Below are 22703 nucleotides of genomic sequence, written 5' to 3'. Positions count from 1 at the left end.
ATATTTTAGATCGATATCACGATAATGGATGCTTTACGTCGTCAACACCAGTGTGCAACAATCCAATTAGATTTTCAACTTCCAATAAGATTTAATTTATCATATGTTAGGTATAAATTTTAAATTTTATTTATATCAATTAAAAATATTTACATTTTAATGAGAGAGAAATAATTTTAGTGAGACGGGAGAAAAGAAGAAACCTGTGATTATTCATCGAGCCATTCTTGGTTCAGTAGAGAGAATGATTGCCATTTTGACTGAGAATTTTGGTGGAAAATGGTAAACTTTAAAGTATTTTAATGGAAATATACTATTACTATTTTTATGTCATAGATATATTTCTAGGATAAAACACATACTTGTACAAATATAAGAAAACAAACTGCTTGTATAAAATCTTTGTAGTTACATAAAGGCATTTCTACACATTTGGTATTCACCAATTGTCGAATAATTGCCATTTGCTGAAGTGTCATATGGTGAGCACTATGATAATTTGCCGAGCATCAGTTTATTATGGGAATTACCGTTTGAGAATTCATGTCTGATATGTCTATGCAAAGCCACAAATAAATCATCCACATTACTTGATATTGGCCGAATGTTTGCTCAGTAGATACTGAATGCATTTGAGCCAGCTTAAAAAGTTTTGTTTCCTTTGGTTGTATCTCTGAGATTGTTGAATTAATTAAAATGTTATGGAGATTGAAAATTATATTTGTTATTTACATTATTACAGTAGATAACAATATGAGGGCTTTAAAATAATGTATTTGTATTAAAATAAACTTACCTTTTGATAACAATATAAAATAACTTATAATAAATATCAAACTACAATATAAGAAATTTAATATATTTGTTTTTATTCATGTAAAAATTGAATGAAAGAAATGAAGAAAAAATAGTGGTGTACTGTATCAATGTGAATTACATTATTATAACCATAGATAAACCAAATGCGCATATTAATAGATTGAGCATTACCTATGCATACTTATGTTTTGAGTTTTTTTATTTTTATTAAATTGTTTATTTTTAGGCCATTCTGGATATCTCCAAGCCAATCTATTGTTCTTTCTGTTTCATCGTTGTTTGATGATTATGCTCAGCAGGTAGGTTTATTAATTAATTAAGATTAAAACTAAACATATCTATATGTCAACAGCTTATTTTAAAGAGTTTAAGGTTATCACATAGCTTATTAAGATACAATTGAATAAATCATAGTAATTTTTTCTCGTAGGTTAGAGATGAAATATTTAAAGCCGGTTTCCAATGTGATATAGAGCTCGATCCAGGACTGACGCTGAATAAAAAGATTCGCAATGCCCAGCTGGCTCAATATAACTTTATCTTTGGTAAATTTTATACAAATTACTGAAATTTTTACAGAGTTTATTCCCAAAATAATCATCCTAAAATACTTAAGGTATATTTTAAAATTCTAATTTTAGTCATAGGGGAACAAGAAAAGACATCTGGCACCGTTAATGTACGTACCAGAGATAATAAGGTCCATGGAGAGTTTCAGATAACAGAGGTGATTGAACGTTTTAAGAAGTTACAGAGGGAGAGGATATTAAATTCTGAAGATTCCTTTTAAAAATATTCTCATCAACATTAAAATTAATCAGATTATATGAAATGTACATGTTACAGTATGTTTTGTTTTTATTATTATTTTTTTTTAATGAAAGTTATTTATGCACTTTTACTTGCATCAGATTGAGATAAAATTATGAACATTTATTCTGAAAATATATTATGGTCCCAAATAAAGACTTCCTGTATTGGGAAAGTAAATGGATATAAAAGTTCTTGTAATTTTGTGTTAAAATTAGAAGTATTAATAATTTACTGACCAAAGGAAACGGAATCAGTATTTAAAATGACTTTTACAATTGTTTTGGTCAGTTACTGTGATATAAAATACAGGAGTTAGATCAAATATTTAATATGGTTTTATCTTTTTAAGTAAAGTTCAATATGGTTTATATCAAATGATTGTTTATCAGTATCAGATAGAACATGCATACTCTTTATCATTGATTGTTTTTAAAATGTGATATGATTAATATGAAGATAAGCCACAAAGTTTTTGGCCAATTCCCACCAAAAGTTATTTTGTATAGCTTATTAAAGTACCAACAAGATACAAGTTAGTAAATTGACAATTTCCTTATATACAAGTTAATAAAGTAGTAAAATGTAAATTTATAGTCCCAAGTTTTGAAATGTATTCAGTTTATTAGAATGAAGCTTTGTATATTGGATGAAGTTAGAAAAAATTTTGCATTAATGTCGAAATTTCAGTTAAAAACAAAAAATATAAATATTTATATTACAGTATTTATTTAGAGATTTTGTTTCTATCACTTTTGTTGTAAATCCTAATGAATTTTTATTTGCCAGAGGTAATTTAAGTATACGTAGAGTAGTGCTTTCATCTTGGAATTTTTCAGAATTTATGAATTACGTTCAACCATACTATTTTATGCCAATACAAGAAGTTAAGGATTTTCACAAATTTAAAAGTATTTAAGTGATTTACAATACTTACACAGTACACAAATTGCTTAAACCACATCATGGATGCACTGCACGCCACTCGTGCCTTCATCCGGTAAAAATAGCATGCCAAAATAGTTTGTAAGTAGTACATAAAAATAATGTTTCATCTGGATAAGCAGTACGTAATTGCAATTTATAGAAATGATTAGGTCTGTCTGCGGATTACCCACAGTATGCTCGCAGATTACAGTGCTTTGCGGAACTTACTTTGAGAGAAAATATGCAAAAGAAGAAATTTGAGGAACACTAACTAATACAACAATAATTAAGTTTTAATTATTTTAGCGTTCTGATGTGGGTGCCACTGTTGTTAACCGTAACATGATAATGGATTACATTTACAATGTGGGCTAAACAACTTACACTGTGTGTGTTGTGTACTAATTTACTACATTTAAAATCAATGTATATGTTTATAGAAAGAATATTTATAATTGTAAACTTTAATATAATCACTAATTAGTGTAGTTCTTTGATATTGGATCGTCTAAAGATTTTGAAGTATATTTTGGGAGTGATATGACACTTCAGAATTCAGCAGCTAGTCCATGAATGGTGGCATTAATCCCTTTTTAATAAAAGGGATTAATGCCACCATTCATTGATGAAACTTTTGACAGAATTTTATCACATTTTCAATGAATGCTGACAAGTTTTTGGTTTTTTTTCTTGTTTGGTTGAATTCTTTATCACTCGGTGTTTAATTTATAAATTAATTTAATGATAGAAGATTTTATTATAAGCTGTTTTTTGATTAACAAAGCTTAAGTATCTGTTATTTGTTACATCAGAGGTTAGTGATTTTAAAAATTTTGAAGTAATTTGAATAATGTGAGGCTTTTCTTTATTTTTGACAGAGAAATATTTAATGAAGTTATTTAAATAAGTTATTTTATCTCAATGATAACTGTTATACAAGTAAATTAACTTATATATTTTTTATTTTCTTAAAGTTCATAAATTGTGTGGGCGCGCTGCCTGAATAACAATTTAATCAATTTATGTTGAAAAATGGGTCGTCATCTCGGATTCATTTGACCTTTTAACATTTGGCAGGGAAGTTATTTTGCTTTCAAAAACTTTCAATGCACAAATTTGTTGAGATTGAACTTTGTAAATTAAATTTTAAGAAGCTAAATTGTCTCAAATTGAAATTCTGAGGTAACTGAATTACTCTGATTTTTGCTTTTAAACATAAATTTTTATTTTTAAAATATACAGATGAAGGATAAATATGATATTAAATATATATATTTTTTAAAATTACAAGAGTTTAAAATACACAAATATTAATGCTTACATATACCTTGTATATATATATGTGTATACTTTTTTTTTTAATTATTTNCCCCCTATAAGACTGTTGATTTTTCCGTTTTATCTGAATTCCATGTTGTACACAGCTTTATTTTAAGTACACTTGGGACATTAAATGTTTTTAAATAATAGTAAAATACATCAGACTTAAAATTTGATTCTGTATGACCCTTACTCCGAGAAAACAAAATGACTTTGCAGTTGTTACAGACTTGTTTCTGTTTTCTCATTCTCATTTTGGCCTTCAAGGTGTAGAAGAGCTGTCTGTACTCCTTTAATCTGTTGTTGTGTTAAAGTGGGTGCTCTAGTGATTACACTCTGTCTGGAACTAGAAGAAAAGGAGACTTTCCTCTTCAGTGATGCAGAATGGAAAGCATTATTGATGGCATCGTTCCATCTACCACTCTTCATGTTGCCCACGGTCTTCAGGAACTTGCGGAATCTTTCAAAACAGCCACCGCTTGCGTGAAACATCAGATAAATATAAGGATTTATGGCACTGTTGCTAGCAGAGATTACGCCAAACAGTGCCACGACGTTGGTGTCAAGTGCCGAAGGATCTCCAAAAGCCAAAATCATCTCTTGAATCACGTACGGCAGATTAGTGCAGATGAAAGCGAGGAAGATGACGAGAGTCATTTTTAGGGTCTTGACCTTTGCCCGAGGGAGCGCCGAGTTTGACTGATTACCAGAGAAAACCGAAGATTGTCTCCAAATTTCCACCAATATCCAGGTATAGAGTACGAGTAAAAGAAAGAATGGCACAATAAAAACTGCTAAGAAGACAAAAGCCATGTAAATCTGACGATGATAAATTGGGTATTCTCCAGTGTAGAAGAGTGAAGCACAGTAACATCTTCCGGGACCCACGGTGACTTGTCGAAAGACATAAAGATTCGGAAGAGACGGAATAAGCGAAGCCAACCATGCCACAATTGCCAAGTTGATCGGTCGCGGACATGGCGAAAGAGGTCTCACTATGGCATGATGGCGATCCAGAGCGATACTGACCAACATGTAAGTCGACGACACCAGAGCAAAAGTCTGTATCAGCTTGAAGATCCTACAGAAGACATCCCCGGCTATCCACAAACGCCCCATCATTTCCCAAACCATTTGGGATGTCATGGTAATCAGTGTCACTAATAAATCGGCTACGGCCAGATTGAGAAAGAGCACTTTTGCTTTAGGGTATCTTCTCCTCCTGGTGGGCAGAAGCTGCCAGCATACTATGCTGTTTCCTATTAAGGAAACTCCAATCATAATCGCCAAAATAAAAATCCTTACATTTTTATGGTACTGTGGACCCAAAACTTCTAATTTTCCATCTTTAGTTGGGTGGATCCATGTCAGATTGAGATCGGTATCATTTAACATTTTTTGAAGAATTCTCGCCAAGGTGAGATCATGAGATCACGGTATTGTTTGAATCATCATCGTAACCTGAAAAGGAAATTGTACATTAAGTATGGATGCTGTTTTATAAGTGTACAGCACAAGAAGTTGGACCAATCCTCTTAAGTATCTCCTTATCCAATCAACCGTTAATATGGCGACTGGCGTGGAGGATTTGGAAAATATTCTTGTGAGCTCGCCAGTAAAGTACAGTAGAACCCCTCTAATCCGTCACCTTTGGGACTGGGGGTATGGTCGGAACGCAAAAAAGGTCGGATTATCAGAAAAAAGTAAAATAAACAATCTTCCTTTTGTCCAGTCTTTGTAGCACTGCTAATTTTTCATTTAATGAATGAGTAACGTGTTTACGTTTCACTCCTGACATGTTGAAAACACACACAAAACTACACATACACACAATGTAAAACATATACTGTAACGAACACAGAAGAACGCCACGGACGGTGGCGAGTCACCGTCCGTGGCGTTTTTGTCACTGACGAGTCGAGAAATTTTTCGAGTCCGAGCACGGTCGGATTAACCAGAGTGACGGACTAGCCGAGGGCGGACTAGAGGGGTTCTACTGTATATTACATCACTGAACGTCTGTAGTTAGTCGCGGGTTCGTGCCTCACTCACAGTCTGTAATAAGTACTGCATGGGATGGTCCATAAATTGCGTAACGCTACTTTTATAATTTGTAACTACCAATCAATTCCTGTAGCACTCCTGCATATACTCACCCCCAAAATTACGTAACGCACATCTTCGATCAACTCCCTTAATTGTAGTCGGGAATAATACATAGCGAATGCGTCACCGTTTTGTATGTCACATTTTCAGAAACAAAAATGAATTACGCTGTTTCTTAAGGCTACGTTCAGATATACTCTTATGTTACGTCTGCAATCAAAGAGGGTGTTATTTAAGGCTTCTTTGATTAACGTAACGTAAGAAGAGACTGTATGAACATATCCTAAGAGTTGAGACCCTAGCATTATGTGATGTTTTTTTGTAAAAATCTCTGGTACCCTTGTAACGCATCGTAACGGTTACTTGCATATCAACCCACCCATAACTGAGTTATATAATTTTTTGTTGGTCATTTCTTAGGATAAAACCTCAATTTAACGTTTGGCCTATGGGAAATTAGATTTCAATTTATGGCGGCTCACTTAATACCTTCTCGGTAAAGCGTCGTTAAGTCGTAAAAACGGGGTCTGTATATCACGAACGTAGTTAATTAATATACAAGAATTGTGTACATCGACCCCCCCTATAACGCTGTTGATTTTTCCGTTTTATCTGAATTCCATGTTGTACGAGTCGCTTAGATTTTACAAATACGTGAGTCGCTCACAGCCCGACACACGTTTTTGTAAAATCTAAATGACTCGTACAACATGGAAATCATATAAAACGGAAAAATCAACAGTGTTATAGGGGGTCGACTGTATATTAAAATACACAATCCATCCTGATCCTTACAAGATGGCTAGTAACAAGCGTTAAGGAGGATTTTCATAAATAAAACCTCGATAAAACGCAGGAGAAATGTCACTTTAGACACGGAAATAAATTTTATTTTCTATTTTTAAAATTTGGTAGCAAAAAAAGAAAAAAAAATTCGAAATTCGATCAATCCTACGACATTTTATAACTCAAATAATTGCCACTTTTTCCACATCTGATGTTTATCCAATGAAGTTCCATTACGATTCAAAATTGAATTTTTAAAATACGTAATAATGTTTTATGTATTCAACGATGGCTCGTCGAGGTCACGTGTTACATATCAACCAATGGTATTCTAAAAAAAAAAAATATTTTTAAATTCAAATATTTAAAAATCGTCAACTGATGTGGAAACTTTTATTGGTTTGACGTATAATTTCTAAACAGTGTTGCCACTTTTTTTAGTAGTATATTAAAAAATTTCTTAAAATCAAATTCAAATTTATATATTTAAAATTCGTCATCGAAAAGAACAACAACTATTGGTTTAGCTAATAATTTCAGATCATTGTTGCCAGTCAATGAGATTTATTTTAATATTCCCCGAAAATTTTATGAGAGAAAATATAGAAATATTAAGCGAAATTCCGAATGGATTTTAATTAATCATTGCTAAAATATCTAGACTAGGGGTCACCGAAAGTGGTCGATAAGGCATTTTCGGGGGTCGATTAAGGGCGTTTTATTAAAAAATATGATTCGTCCAGAGGGGTTGGGTGCTAGACAATGGCTCACCAGATTTATTTATTTTATTATTAACTGTGTTATCAAAAAAGATGGGTCGTAAAAGGTGAAGGAATCCCTGTAAAAGTTTGGCTCCCCGTGATATAGACGGAAGTAACGATTAATGATGACAATTTAAGTACAGATTCGGTCGTAATTTGTAAATATATTAAATAGGATGGGGATTGTATATATTGATTTACAATGAAAAGATCATTTGGAGAGAGATTGTGATCGCTTTCAGATGGAATTCTATATGACATTAGTAACAATAATACACATTTATTGATTTCTTTTGTTTATTTACTACTAAATCTCTCTCGTTATACGATCGACTGAGCAGAAATAAGGCTAGATATTCTATCAATTCTCTAAGGTGTTTTGACGCTTTAGATATACTTAATTCTTTTAGGTAGATTCTCTAAGGATTTAAAGCTTAAGAAGCTCGTTCTCTCATTGTTTCAGGAATTAAAGACATTGGTAGCTTCTTCTATACAATTAAAATTTTTCCAGTATTAAATGTGATCAGTAATATGCATCGTTTTCTACACGCGAAAACATATTCCAGAAAGATTTTAAAATGAATCTGATTCCACATAATCATATATTATAAATTATATAATATATATACGTATTATCAATTTAACATATCCTATTCCAACATTATTTTGTGTTCTAAAGGTTTTGTGGATTACGTATGATCCTCTGGCGATGGGATGTCATCCCGAAAGTACTTAATTAATTAATTAAGCTATAAGTTTGTTGTATTTATTATACTCATGAAAGTAATAAAGGCTGGTTTATACACACTCCATTTTAAAAGATAGAAAGATTGTTGTGAAACTAATTCTGTTTTATATACTCACAAATTACATTTTAATCATGATATTAAGATCATTTCAGTAAATATAAATTAGTATATATTAAATCAGATCGATTAATATTCGTCTCCGAAGTTTAAGCTAGTATCCATTTGCATAATAAAGTTAAATAACCAAACCACCAACTACAGGAGTGCCAAATATGCAAATGAGGAGTCAAAAAAACTATTGAATCAGACAAATAGTTATAAACCAGTATAAACTATACTTTAAACTTTAAATACAATAATGATAATCTTAAAGCTATTTTACAATGGTTCATAATTTTATAAAGAATTTATTTGTATAAAATTCTTAACAATTTCTCTGAAACTTCTCTATAATTTCAGAAGTTACATAAAGCATATAACAATTGTAAAAGTTTCTTTAAACTTTCACATAAACTAGATCAAAACATCTGATGATTCCAATTTTTTTCAAAATAGGTTAACTACAAAAATCCCCATTTTTGGGATAAAATCCTCAACTGAATAGAAAATGATTTGTTAGCGGGAAGGATAGAAACTATGCGGATCCATACGTCAATATAACACATGAGGATTCCACCCGGGAGGACTTTCTATGCGAAATGGTTCCTATTTAGGTGAACAAACCCCGGAAAATTCTACTCGACTAGCTCATTAACCCGCGAGTGTTTATTAGTTTTATCCACTCGTTTACCAGTGGCTCATCCCCAGTGGGGGCGGTTGGTTTGAAACGGGAGGAGCCCCAAACGGAAAAACCCCTCCAAAATTCCCGGAATTTAAGAGTAAAATTGGATAGAAGCCTTTGTTAGAAGAATATAATAAGTATTGAGAAGTTATCGAAGAGGAAGAATCTAAAATAGCTCAATTTTTTAAGTTTTAAAGAATTTCTTCTTGTTTTTTTTCCATAGGAACAAAGAGTGGAAAATATAATCGAAAATTTCTTAAAAAGGAAGTTCAATCTTCTTAAAAAAATCTCAATTGTGTATAATCTATATTCAGAAATTCAAGGTTTAGAGAGATTTAATGGGGGAAAGGAGAAAAATTGGAGAAAAGAGGAGGAAAAGAGTATTCATCTAACTGGAAATATTCACATGATTTTATAAAGATATCTTGAAAATTAACTGAAGGAAAGTCTAAGGAACTAATTACAGAAACGAAAATTAACCTACAACAGCAGTAATTGGTCTATAGTTCTGTAAAAATGCCATCAACAGAAGAAGAAGAAGAAGAAGAAAAAAAAAAATGGCTGAATGAGGTAAAATTTAATTTATTACTGAATACTTCTAGCAAATTTTAAGTGTATTGTTAATTAAATTTCTTTTTTTTGTTATTTTTATAGTAGCATAAAAATTTTAGTGGCAAGGAAATTAGGTTTATTTTATTTTATTTATTTTTTTCTTTTGCTGTCGAAATTTTAATAGCGAATTACGCCAACTGTATTTGAAAAATAGTGATTATTTCTATGCTGCTAATGTATTAAATATCTTCCATTTTTAAATTTAATGCATTTTACATAGAGTATTGTGTTATTGCTATTGTATAATCAATGGAGGATGCTTACTAAAGTAATAATTTAAGTAGGAAATTTGTGTTTTGGTGGGGCGTTACGGTGGAATTTTTTTCCCCCGTTTTGGTCATTTTTTTCTGTAGATAAGTCATAAAATTTCATGTTACTACGGTAACATTTATGGCACGAAACAGCTGCGATAAGGGAAGAAGATACGAGGATAATAAAAATTCTCTTGAAGTAAAATTTTAAGAAAAGATTTTTTATTAGAAATTTCAATTTTTGGGTGGAGTCGCTGAATGTTTTTTAAAGATTATATATTAAAATTAACTAAAAGCACTTGTATGACATTCCTGGTGTTATACAGGAGGAGAGCAAAGGGCTTAAAGCGAACGTATAAAATTAATACAAATTGACGTGACTTAATAAGCTTTATTAAAAGATTCGACATGAAAATTTAGGTAGTCCTCCGGTTGTCATGGAGATGGTTACTATAGCAATGACATGAACGATCAATTTCTATTTGATGCGGTTTGTAAAGGTGTTATGTCATGAGGATGATTAATAGATAGTTGATGGAGCTATTATCTGTGGATCGTATTTTTAAGACTTTGCAGATATTTTTTTTTTCTTTGATATTTTCTGTTGATAATGAGAAACAAAATGAATTTAAATAAAAGGAAATATAGGATAATTAATATAATTATATTTAGATGTAAAAAATTATGTATATTCTTTATAGATTGATTGATACGTGACTGATTGATGGAATAAAGATTTGGGCAATCTGCCAGGAGAATAATGCTTTCGGGAGCAATTTCTACGAGAAATTGGCACCTATTTAAATGCTAGACACGTGAGAAACATTGAAAATTCCACGTTGGCCAGGTGCGAACCCGCGATTGTTCGTAGTTTTATGCTCTCGACCAATCTAGAAGCCAAAATTTCAGGACCACTGCAATTAAATTTAATATTTAACATTCTTGCGAATGAGTTAATGCGTGTTATTATTATTATTTTTTAATTTTAGGCTAATTTTTCTTGGTTTAAAAGAATGAAACCGAGAAAAATTAGCCTTCAATTTTCAGTTATATTCGGGTTGCAGGAATAATAATTTATTACATTACTAAAAGGTTTTAAAGGTTATAAACTGAAGAATATTCATTGATGATGATCGGGTTCCATTGCTAAACTCTCAGAAATCTGCTCCTTAAATTGTGGGACAAATTAATCGATTACATAAGCGCTTTTTTAAAAAGTATATTTGGAAGTTAAACAGTAAAAAAGACACAGAATTACTTTTTATTGAATAATTTAGCAATTAAACAAATTTTAAACTTAATAATTAAAAATGCACATAGATATTAAAATAATTATTAAAATGAGATGCACATTTGCATATATGATCCCCTCGAGATATATTAACGAAGTAGTGAACTTTGAAGCTTAACGTAATGGATAACGTGTGTAATGAATGTGGAAATCATGAATAACTTTAATAATAACCGAGTCTGTGAAGTAGATGATGAAGATGATGATTCGCGCCTCCCCCATCCTTGTCAACCTCAACTGTTTCCAATGGTATGGCTCGTTTCATCACCATTGGCTCGCTTATTTACCTGTATTAAGGTAACTTTACCAGGATATGCCCAAAGAAATATTTGAGCGATCTTCTAAAGGGGTGCCTCGCAGGAGGACTTTCTATGACAAATTGCCTGCTATTTAGGTGTTAGACACGTGAAAACTTCACCTGGACAGGAGTTGATGAAGTTTTACATTTAAACCTTCATCTGGATTTACAGAGTTTTGCTTCATTATCAAGGATTCCACAATTTGGACTAGTGGCCTTTCAATCAGAATTCTCGAATATGGATCCAAAATTTTCAAATTCAGGTCTTGAAAGTTGGCTCTTCATCCAGCATCCTCGAATTTGGAGTAGTTGGCTCTTTACTAACTTGAAGCACTTAGATATTCACTAAAGTTTTTCGAATTTGAATCTTGAATGTCGGTTCTTTATTGAAGACTCAATAATCTTTAATTTAATGTACAGCCAACGTTAGAGTAGTTGGATCTTCATCTAATATCATCATATTTTGGTTTATCGAGTTCGTCCTTCATTTAGGATTCTTGAATTTTGAGTAATTGACTGTTTATTAAGGATCTTCATCCAGGATTTTGATTTGATAAGGTAGGATCCTCGAACTTGGAGCAATTGAATCTTTATTTTACGACTCCCAAACTTGAAAATGTTGGATCTTCAATAGGATTTTTTAACTTGGAGTAATTGGATCTCCAAGAAGGATTTTCATATTTGAAAATGTAAATTAAGACGTTTCAAATGAAGAAAAAATATGAAAAAATAATTACTTATTTCACATTCACATCTTAATCCTTATTCTTAAAAAGAAATTTAACATTTTAATATATCAAGTTATAAATAATTTCTTCATCTTTATCGATTATTTCTCGAACTACCTGTATAAATTTGAATTTTTCTCAGATTTCAAAATAAATTTTAATATATTTGATATATATTACTTGAAATAAAAACATAATAAAAGTGTTTTATTAGAATATAAAAATTTCAAAAGAGAAAATCAATACTCAAAATAATGAAAAAACAAAATTTTCAAGAGCATTTCGACCAGAAGACATCTTGCAAACTGTCAAAGTCGGACAAATCAAAATTGAATTTTCGTAAGGAAGTGCTTTTGACAGGCAATAACAAACATCTGTCAAACACAATTCTATATAATCCGTATAGTATGGCTCACCAGTGGCCGAGCGTGTAAAACCACTGAACCAGCTTGTTGTAGGGTGAAATCCGCAACAAGCTGGCCACGTGGAGTTTTCCGTGTTTTATCACATGCCTAATATTTAAATTAAGACCAGTTTACCATTGAAAGTCTTGATTTTTCTTAATTAAAGTTAAGAAAGAATTATCAAGTATAAACATTTTCTTATCCTCTGAAAATGGAGCGCAGGAGTGAACACGGAGTTTGTTGTTAAAATGAATAAATCCGCGACCGTGTCTTAGGATGAAGAGTGTATGTTTCGTGCACGCGCTTTTAAACGATACAAACGATTTTCGGAAGGCATAAAGAGTGAAAGATGATCGATATCCAGGGTATTTTAATGGTGGTGTTGGTTTCCTGTTGTCAGACAGTAAATCAGGAGTATTTCCATGAAGTATCGAAGAGATTGAGCGTACGCGTGAGAAGGAAACGATCAGAATTGCGGAGAAACGGTTGGATTTTTCGCTCCAGCCCACAACGCTTTGTCTGTGAAGCAGTCTTTAACTAATCGCAACATCACTGTGCTTGAGAACCAACCCTCTTGTCCCTGAGATTTCTATTTCTCATCAAAGATCAAGTGAATGCTCGAAGGAACCCATTTTTTTTCTTAGTAGAAAATGCGAAACAATCAGGGGATCTTCAACAGCCTTCCAGAAAATGATTTGCAGAATTGTTTTCAACGTTGGCTGCACGGTTTGCAGCTTTGTGCCAACTTAAAAGGGTATATTATTTTGAAGGAGATCGTAGTTGATTTTCTTAATTTGTTAAGTAACAAGAGATACGGGCACAATCTCGTGTTTGATTCTTACAAGAAGTACTTTTGATAGGGGCTATGACACCGCATGAACTTTCCTTACTTTCGAAAGAGAAAGTAATTTGATAAAGTAATAAAGGAGAATTAACTGCTCGATGGGGTAGACTAAGAAGCTAATTTGTTGATAAAACTGTTTGCTAAAGTAAGGAAAAGAAACCACTAAATGACAGGGTAAAATAATGAAACCAAAAGTTAATACAGTCAAGTCTGAAGCATCTTCCTTAATTGTTTAGAATCAGAATTATTGTTTTAATTGGTGCTAAATACTGTAATTAAGAAAGATGATGAGGATTAAAGTGTCTTTGGATTAATTATGAGACGACGAAGAGTTAAATAATACACATAAGATGATGATAAATGTTAAAAGAGATATTTACATTTATCATCATAATCATCATCACCACAACCATTTGCTAATTAACTAAAACACTTGAAAAGATGTTTAAAAATAATTTTAGAAGAAAGAGAAATTTTATAAACATAAATAAAAAGAATTAAATGTTTTTTTTTTCCTCTTGTTTTTAAAGAGAAAATTCCTTCCATTAATCCATTAAAAATTCAACAAACCAAAGAGGTTTTGATTGTAAAGTAAAGTTATTTTAATGGAAAAATCCAATTAAAGTTAATAATTCTGACATAAAAATTATTTTTAAAAAATGAAATTATGCACCATAAACATATAGAATTCATTAATAATTAAAAGAAAAAAAAATTATAATTTAGTTACAATCCTTGAAAAGATTGTTATTAAAGGATGTTAGAGAAGATAAACAAGACAATTTGTTGCTATAGTAGCATAGGTTCTGCTATAGTAACACTCGACATCCTACTACATCCCACCGCATCCTCTACGAATTTAGTAACGACAAAACTAATTAAAAATAAAATAAATAAATAAATAAAAAGCCATATGATAAACATTTAGGGGCATAATCAGCCCCTAAGCTTTGTATATATCTGTTCTCGATTTTCATCTATATAACTCCGTTCTCTAGTTTAACGAAGGACAGACAGATAGACGACAGTGGGCATGTATACGCCTGCAATTTGAAAATTGCAGCCAATTAAAAAGAAATAATAAAATTTAATTAAATAAAACGACGATATCTTTACTACTACAACAATAAACATTTACAATTTATGTAAATTATATTGTTATTGTAGCACAAACAAGTAATTCAAGGGCTGTTAATGTGTTAACAATAGCATCAATCACACTTAAAAAGTTTACACTTATTAGTTGCTCTGTAGAAGATAAACAAGTTAATTTGTTGCTATAGTAGCACAATTCTGATACGAGTGTAGTAACACTCGACATCTGTACGAATTTAGTACGTATTTTGACTGATAAAAAATATAATAAACCCCCAAAAATACATATTTAATTAAAGAATTATAGTAATTATGCCACTCCAGCAACAATAATTTGTAATTTATACTGTCATTATTGTTGTTCTATTGCGTTAACTAATGCTATTAATTGTTACAAAGTTGTTACACAAATATTACAGTAATTGAATAATATAACTTACTATTACAGTAACGAGTACTTTAAATTGACTAAAGTATGCATTGATAAAGTAGTATTACAATAAAAATTTACTGTAATGAAGCAATTGATCTGTCTATCATTATTGGTTTACAAATACAGTGGTGGAAACTGCAGGGTGGCCATAATTAAACTTTAATTATTCAGACCCCCCTGTAGCTGCAACAAATAAGCGGATCGTCACCGAAATTTGCGTACAGACTACGCAAAGGGTACGAAACAAAACACAATAGATAACGAAGACCAACATTAAAGTGGCATCTTAATTTTTTATTTAAAGCATTACGAATAAAGTCAGCTGTTTATCTTCTGTTCATTGCCTCCGAATTTTTACACCTTAAAAATAGGGCACACATTAAACAACGTACCTTATATCAGTAAGGGGCATGCCTCTGTATTAAGGGTGGAACGAATAAATGCATTTTTATTGTATTTTTACTATTGTTTTGTGTATTTTCCTGTAATGCATCTCCTAGCGGAAGTTTTTTGAATTAATTTTTTTTTTGTAAAATCCTTTTTCCCACCCTTTGGGTAGTCTGTATGCAAATTTTGGTAGCAATCCGCTTATGGGTATGCAAATACAGCGTGGTCTGAGTAGAGAAATTATAATTACGCACATCCTGTACTGTACATTTGCAGTATATGACATTTACTAGAATTTTTTTTTGTTATTGTAATAGTAGTTACTGTAGTCTGTTACTCTTGAAAATTGTCTTAGTAAACAATAGCGTAACTAATCTAATCTACTACTACAATAATAAAAGTTAATGCATTTCTTGTTACTATAGTAGTATTTTATTACTGTAATACTATACAAGTCGACCTCCCTATAACACTGTTGATAATTCCGTTTTATAAGAATTCCATGTTGTACGAGTCACTTAGATTTTACAAATATGTGTGCCGGGCTGTGAACGGCTCACGTATTTGTAAAATCTAAGTGACTCGTACAACATGGAATTCTTATAAAACGGAATTATCAACAGTGTTATAGGGAGGTCGACTTGTATAGTATTACAGTAATAAAATACTACTATAGTAACAAGAAATGCATTAACTTTTATTATTGTAGTAGTAGATTAGATTAGTTACGCTATTGTTTACTAAGACAATTTTCAAGAGTAACAGACTACAGTAACTACTATTACAATAACAAAAAAAAATTCTAGTAAATGTCATATACTGCAAATGTACAGTACAGGATGTGCGTAATTATAATTTCTCTACTCAGACCACGCTGTATTTGCATACCCATAAGCGGATTGCTACCAAAATTTGCATACAGACTACCCAAAGGGTGGGAAAAAGGATTTTACAAAAAAAAAATTAATTCAAAAAACTTCCGCTAGGAGATGCATTACAGGAAAATACACAAAACAATAGTAAAAATACAATAAAAATGCATTTATTCGTTCCACCCTTAATACAGAGGCATGCCCCTTACTGATATAAGGTACGTTGTTTAATGTGTGCCCTATTTTTAAGGTGTAAAAATTCGGAGGCAATGAACAGAAGATAAACAGCTGACTTTATTCGTAATGCTTTAAATAAAAAATTAAGATGCCACTTTAATGTTGGTCTTCGTTATCTATTGTGTTTTGTTTCGTACCCTTTGCGTAGTCTGTACGCAAATTTCGGTGACGATCCGCTTATTTGTTGCAGCTACAGGGGGGTCTGAATAATTAAAGTTTAATTATGGCCACCCTGCAGTTTCCNCCAATATGCATTTTAGACTGCTCTATTTGATTATCAGTCCCTCTTCAGATGTGAATTATTATTATTAACAATATTTCTATATTATCTACTTAAATAATAATATAAAATATACAGTTCTTAAAAAATTAATTATAAAATATTGAAATATTTTTTTCTACTTTATTACATTTTCTTTCTTGTGACAATTCTTTCTTTTTTTTATTCATTCTGTTTCCAAAAAGTTTTTAATTGATTTTATTTTAATATAATAACTCATTATTCAAAACAAACTCTCATTCATTTTAACAATTAACATTTTTTTCATGAGAACATACAATCCTAATCTTAATTCATTAGAAATCCATTAATACTTTCTCTTCTTAACTATCATAATCTGGACAACTAATATGATTCAAATATTTACAAATGTTTTTTGCAATACTGTGCCTGAACAGTCATTTATTCTTTTTCTTTAATTTAATTAGTTCCAAATATTCATATTTCCTTTTTATTGTTTTTTTCCCTTTTAATTATTTTTCTATATGAATTCCTTTTATTATTTCACAATCATTTAAGTTTTAGTGTTTTACAACTGCTGAATTATGATGATTGTATTTAATTATGGTTATATCCCATGTGTTCATTTACAAGTTTTTAATTTTCTGTTTGTTTACCTATATACAAGTATGTCACTGGAATTATACAATTACAGTTAAATTTATATACTAAATTATTCTGTTCTAAAATTAAATTTTATTATATTTGAGTGTGTTGTCAGAAATGTATCAAGCAATAAATTAGTTGAGTATGATATGGATTATTTTTCTATTGTATTTTAGTGCTTAAAATGCATGTGATTGAATGAATAATGAAAAAGTTGTACAAAAGCTTCACTTCTATAAACTTTTTATGTTACAGATGCTTCCAGTGCTGAAAGCCGCTGGAAAACGCAGCGCGATCGGTACACAAGGGAGAATAAAAAAGTGGAAGACAGCAAAAGAAGTGGAAGTGGTAGGGATGACATATATGTATCACATTGGTACTTATATAATGTCATCGATGGGTTTATGAGGCGCTGTCCTCAAACAAATGAAGAGTAAGTATTTTAGGTTAAAAAAGAATACATTTTATGGATGAAGCAAGAATTTTTATATTCAATTTTGTATAAATACAGAACCATCAACAACATATCACCAGCTTTACCAGCAGAAGACCAACCAGAAGATGTTCAGCCTCTTTATGCTGAGGCAGTAGAGTTTTCCTGTCCCAGTGACAGTGAAGTATTTCTTCCTGGGTAAGCACTCCAATAGTTATTCACTGATTGCCTTTTGCCTTTTTACCTACTCTTGCTTTTTACCTGTTATAGGCCTGCATCAGCATCATCAGCATCATCATCATCAGCATCATCACAATTACCAGTGGAAACTTCAGAGAGCAGGTACTGTACATACATTCAGTCTGTACTACTCTAAAGCTTTTTGTTTGTATGTTATTTGTGATATATACTTTGTACTTTACAGCATTTCACATTTAAAACATGGCAGAAAAAGTGATCCACAAATGGAAGAATTATTGGCAGTATTTAGAATGTCTGCTGAAGCCATGCAGCAAGCAAATGCTGCAATACAAAAAAACAAATCGCATATAAAACCGTTCTGCGAGTTTGTTGAAAGCATGCTGGCCAAAATGAGCAGCAAAAATCAAAGAACGGCAATGAAAAAAATTCAGGACATTCTTTTCGAGATCGATGCCGTGAATGATGAAGAGAATCAGTAAATTACATAATGAATTCAATAGATCAATGTAATTTATTTAATTAATTTTGCTATATTAATAAATTTTTTTTGAAAACCTATATTTGTTACAATGTCTTTAAAACACAAGAGTAATAAAAATAATTCTTTATTGAACCTTAGTAATAAAAATATGATAGTCTATTGCCTATGGCAAGATCCAGTGGTACATAGATAGTCTGCTAATTTATTCCTCAATTCTCTTGCTTCAGTAGAGTACATGTTGCTTGCTACCTGTGTGCAACTTCTCATTTGATCATCTGTTGCTCTCCACCTCCCTGGGATAAGGTTGCCATGTTCATCTTCAGAATCACAATCTCCAGCATTAATGTAACAAGCTGACTCTCTTATAAGAAAATTGTGTAATATGCAAGCTGCCAATACCATCTTTGTCGTGTTACCTTCACTGTAGGTTAATGGTCGTTTGAAGATTCGAAAACGAGAACTTAAAATGCCAAAAGCATTTTCCACTACTCGACGAGCACGACACAGTCTATAGTTATAGACTCGTTGTGATCGGCTAATAGCTGAGCGTCTGGGATATGGTCGCATCAAATTTCTTTTTAGTGGAAAAGCTTCATCACCAATGAAATAAAAAGGAAACATAATTTCAGAATTTGGCAAGTAATCATCATTAGGCAAGTTTAATCTGCAGGTTTCCATCATTTGGCCAAACTGAACTTTTCTAAATATTCCTCCATCACTCTCGCTTCCATAGTGTCCATAGTCTATATACAAAAATTTATAATTGGCATCTGCCACTGCTAGCAACACATTACTAAATGTTCCTTTGTAATTAAAGTTTAAACTTCCACTATTTTTTGGACAAACCATCAACACATGTTTTCCATCAATGCTTCCGCAGCAATGTGGCAATTGCCAAGCTTTTAAAAAATTTTCTGCAATACCTTTCCATTCATTTGGTGTTGAGGGAAATTGCATGCAGTCTGATTTTAAGTGAGTCCAAAGAGCATGGCAAGTTTCTGGAACAATTTTTGCTATTGTTTGTCTGCCAACTCTAAAGGCAAATGACAAACTTCTGNGCAAGCCCATTATAGGTTCAGCTGGGCCCACAATGATCAGGAATAGGCCCCGAATTATCCGGGCGGACCAACCCCGAAAAATTCGTAATATTTTTGAACTTATATTGGAGACAATCAGGCCTCCAAAAAGGAGATTAATGTCAGCAGCGCAACCTCTTATTGTCTATTTTAAGGTAACATTGTTACCTTGTGTTTGGCACAGTTTGATCAGGTTTACCTTTTCTCAATAAAAGGCCAAACGAAATCATGAAGTAAAGGGAAAGGATGTGGACTGTGTAGTAAGAGCGCATCTTTGACCAAATTACGTTTAATTTCTCATAACAGTATATGCAGATACAATCTATACACATGAGTTATCAAATTTCTACTTTGGAATTAATATTTGATACTATTACAACAATAAAGACAATTCTTGATTATTTATTTAATGTTCTGCTATTACAGATTCAATTTCGATCATCTTAATAATACATTTACCATAATACAAGATAAAACTTAATTAAATAAATCGAGTTTATTATTACATTTGGCATCGTTAAAACTAATTAATGATTAACTAATGCTACTCTAGCAACAAATATCGGATTTTCTAAATCATGTTGTATGCCATTAAAGGTATAATAATTATATTTAAAACTGCTCAAGTCTAATTCATACGTTTCGAGGTTTTTTTCTATTATCTAAATGATACTATTGTAGTAACAAAATATCATTTATTGCAAAGAAGCAATAAAAGAGACGTAAATTTCTTTAATGAAGTGCATCATTTCTTTCCTACTGTAGTAATATATACACTTGTTATAAAATATTTTTTATCTAATATTATAGTATCTTATTGTAAGTATTATTTTTCTGCTGTTTTAGTAGTACTTTAAGCTCTCTGCTGTTTTAGTAGTACTTTAAGCTCTCTGCTGTTGTAGTACGCATAGTATTTTACCTCTCTGTTTCTTAATATTACGTTAAGTCTCTGCTTCTGTAATAATATCTTAGCTCTGTTGCTATATTAATAGCTTAGTTCTCTGTTGGTGTATTAATATCTTAGTTCTCTGTTGCTTTATTAGTATCTTAGTTCTCTGTTGCTGTATTAATATCTTAGTTCTCTGTTGCTGTATTAGTATATTAGTTCTCTGTTGCTTTATTAGTATCTTAGTTCTCTGTTGCTTTATTAGTATCTTAGTTCTCTGTTGTTGTATTAGTATCTTAGTTCTCTGTTGCTGTATTAGTATATTAGTTCTCTGTTGCTTTATTAGTATCTTAGTTCTCTGTTGCTGTATTAGTATCTTAGTTCTCTGTTGCTGTATTAGTATCTTAGTTCTCTGTTGCTGTATTAGTATCTTAGTTCTCTGTTGCTGTATTAGTATCTTAGTTCTCTGTTGCTGTATTAGTATCTTAGTTCTCTGTTGCTGTATTAGTATCTTAGTTCTCTGTTGCTGTATTAGTATCTTAGTTCTCTGTTGCTGTATTAGTATCTTAGTTCTCTGTTGCTGTATTAGTATCTTAGTTCTCTGTTGCTGTATTAGTATCTTAGTTCTCTGTTGCTGTATTAGTATCTTAGTTCTCTGTTGCTGTATTAGTATCTTAGTTCTCTGTTGCTGTATTAGTATCTTAGTTCCCTGTTGGTGTATTAGTATCTTATGGTTACTATAACAGCATCTTACAACAATATTGTAGTGGCAGAGGCGTATCGAGTGAGGAGTAGATGAGGCATACAACTCCTTCAACCAAATACTTAAAATAAATAAATAAAATAAAACAAAAATACTTTAGTATATGGCAAGATACTATAATAGTACTTTACAATTTAAAACCAATGCTATTACATTATTATTATCATCTTGCAGTTATAAACAGTGTCAGTGTACTAGAAGTGCCTTAAAGTTTGAAACAATGCAATTTTCTTAGTGAAATAATTTTAGGGAAAGAGAGCGGAAAAAGATATTTTCAAATCATGTTTTATATCAGATACGTTTAGGAGATGAAGTAAGAATTTCTTTTGTTTTATTTTTATCGTTAGAATTGGATTGCTTCGTACAGACGTGCATTAATAAGACGTCAGCGTTTTTTTATAACACAATCTTCTCTTTGTGATGATAACAAGACTTTCTCTAACTTGATGTTTTATTTTATTGCTGCTTCGTTATGAAATCTTTCGTTGTACGTAACGAGAGAACAGTCGTAACAATCGTAATCACGTAAACAATGTTACAGTTAATTTAAAAAAATTTTTTTTCTAAACAATTCTTTATAATTGTTATAATAGAAGTTGAAAAAAATCCAGCAACGAGTTGCTTAACTTTCCCGGCAACAGTTTGTGGCGTCATCTGTCATGATATTTTATTTAAAAATTGTTTATATATTTTTAACTATTATGGCAAAAAAATTAATTTTAAGGATAGGGATGGGTTCTATAAAAATTGTAAATACTAATAACGAGTAAAATCTTTATTATGTCTGACCCCTCTTGAGATATGACACATGATCCCCCTCTATCTTTCCATCCCCTTGACCTTTAACCTTTAAAATTTAACAGCATCAATGCCCTGAATACTCAAACTTCCCTGCAAAATTTCAGAAATTTTCGACAAGAACACAGGACTTATTAAGCTTCAAACAGGGTGAACAAAATTGTGCCCCCCACACAAACATACATATAGAAAGAACATCCGAATTTATTGCATTTCTCGATGTTACAAGATCCACCGAGTCCAAAAATGTAAAAATCTTGGTGTCATTTTATCATACAATCGTTATACTTTCCCTCTGTTATATAAAACAGACGGGAAAGTAAAATAACAATTTTTTAATGTATATTTTTTGTCTTAAATTATTGCTAATTGGGATTTTTTAAAACTGTCTCCAACACGTGGGCACTAAGAGGGCCTTTTTAGCAAGCCCATTATGGGTTCAGCTGGGCCCACAATGATCAGGAATAGGCCCCGAATTATCCGGGCGGACCAACCCCGAAAAATTCGTAATATTTTTGAACTTATATTGGAGACAATCAGGCCTCCAAAAAGGAGATTAATGTCAGCAGCGCAACCTCTTATTGTCTATTTTAAGGTAACATTGTTACCTTGTGTTTGGCACAGTTTGATCAGGTTTACCTTTTCTCAATAAAAGGCCAAACGAAATC

At 31.5% G+C, this 22703-nt stretch overlaps 4 protein-coding genes across 5 annotated transcripts in view; 2 read left to right on the top strand and 2 right to left on the bottom strand.

The window, feature by feature from the left end:
* LOC111618740 (threonine--tRNA ligase, cytoplasmic-like) overlaps positions 1–1811 on the top strand; it is a 41214-nt gene extending 39403 nt beyond the window's left edge. The window contains exons 15-19 of the mRNA XM_023360306.1: positions 10–110; positions 181–282; positions 1046–1118; positions 1250–1364; positions 1461–1811. Coding sequence (XP_023216074.1) covers positions 10–110; positions 181–282; positions 1046–1118; positions 1250–1364; positions 1461–1609 — 540 coding nt within the window. The 3' untranslated portion in view covers positions 1610–1811. The remainder of the gene's footprint in view (positions 1–9; positions 111–180; positions 283–1045; positions 1119–1249; positions 1365–1460) is intronic.
* A 2176-nt stretch (positions 1812–3987) lies between these two features.
* Positions 3988–5290, bottom strand: LOC111618730 (neuropeptide S receptor-like). Its single transcript, XM_023360299.1, has one exon. The coding sequence runs from the start codon at positions 5269–5271 to the stop codon at positions 4099–4101; it is 1173 nt and encodes a 390-aa protein (XP_023216067.1). The 5' UTR covers positions 5272–5290; the 3' UTR covers positions 3988–4098.
* An 11974-nt stretch (positions 5291–17264) lies between these two features.
* Positions 17265–19563, bottom strand: LOC111618728 (protein ANTAGONIST OF LIKE HETEROCHROMATIN PROTEIN 1-like). The gene has a single exon (XM_023360296.1). It carries the CDS (start codon positions 19467–19469, stop codon positions 18669–18671), a length of 801 nt encoding a protein of 266 aa, XP_023216064.1. The 5' UTR covers positions 19470–19563; the 3' UTR covers positions 17265–18668.
* LOC111618729 lies at positions 17732–18543 on the top strand. Of its 2 annotated transcripts, XM_023360298.1 has the most exons (4): positions 17732–17830; positions 17909–18028; positions 18101–18172; positions 18255–18543. In XM_023360298.1, the coding sequence occupies exons 1-4, from the start codon at positions 17802–17804 to the stop codon at positions 18508–18510; spliced, it is 477 nt and encodes a 158-aa protein (XP_023216066.1). In that variant the 5' UTR covers positions 17732–17801; the 3' UTR covers positions 18511–18543. The 2 variants fall into 2 exon arrangements, with proteins under 2 accessions (XP_023216066.1, XP_023216065.1); XM_023360297.1 differs by lacking the exon at positions 17732–17830 and having other exon boundaries at positions 17868–18028.
* Positions 19564–22703: the final 3140 nt, after the last annotated feature.

This window comes from Centruroides sculpturatus, unplaced genomic scaffold (assembly GCF_000671375.1).
Source record: "Centruroides sculpturatus isolate CEXI.00-Female unplaced genomic scaffold, Cexi_2.0 scaffold236, whole genome shotgun sequence".
NCBI classification, from domain to species: Eukaryota; Metazoa; Arthropoda; class Arachnida; order Scorpiones; family Buthidae; genus Centruroides; species Centruroides sculpturatus.
The sequence above is the reverse complement of the archived record's forward strand: the minus strand, read 5'-3'. Positions and strand labels throughout refer to the sequence as shown.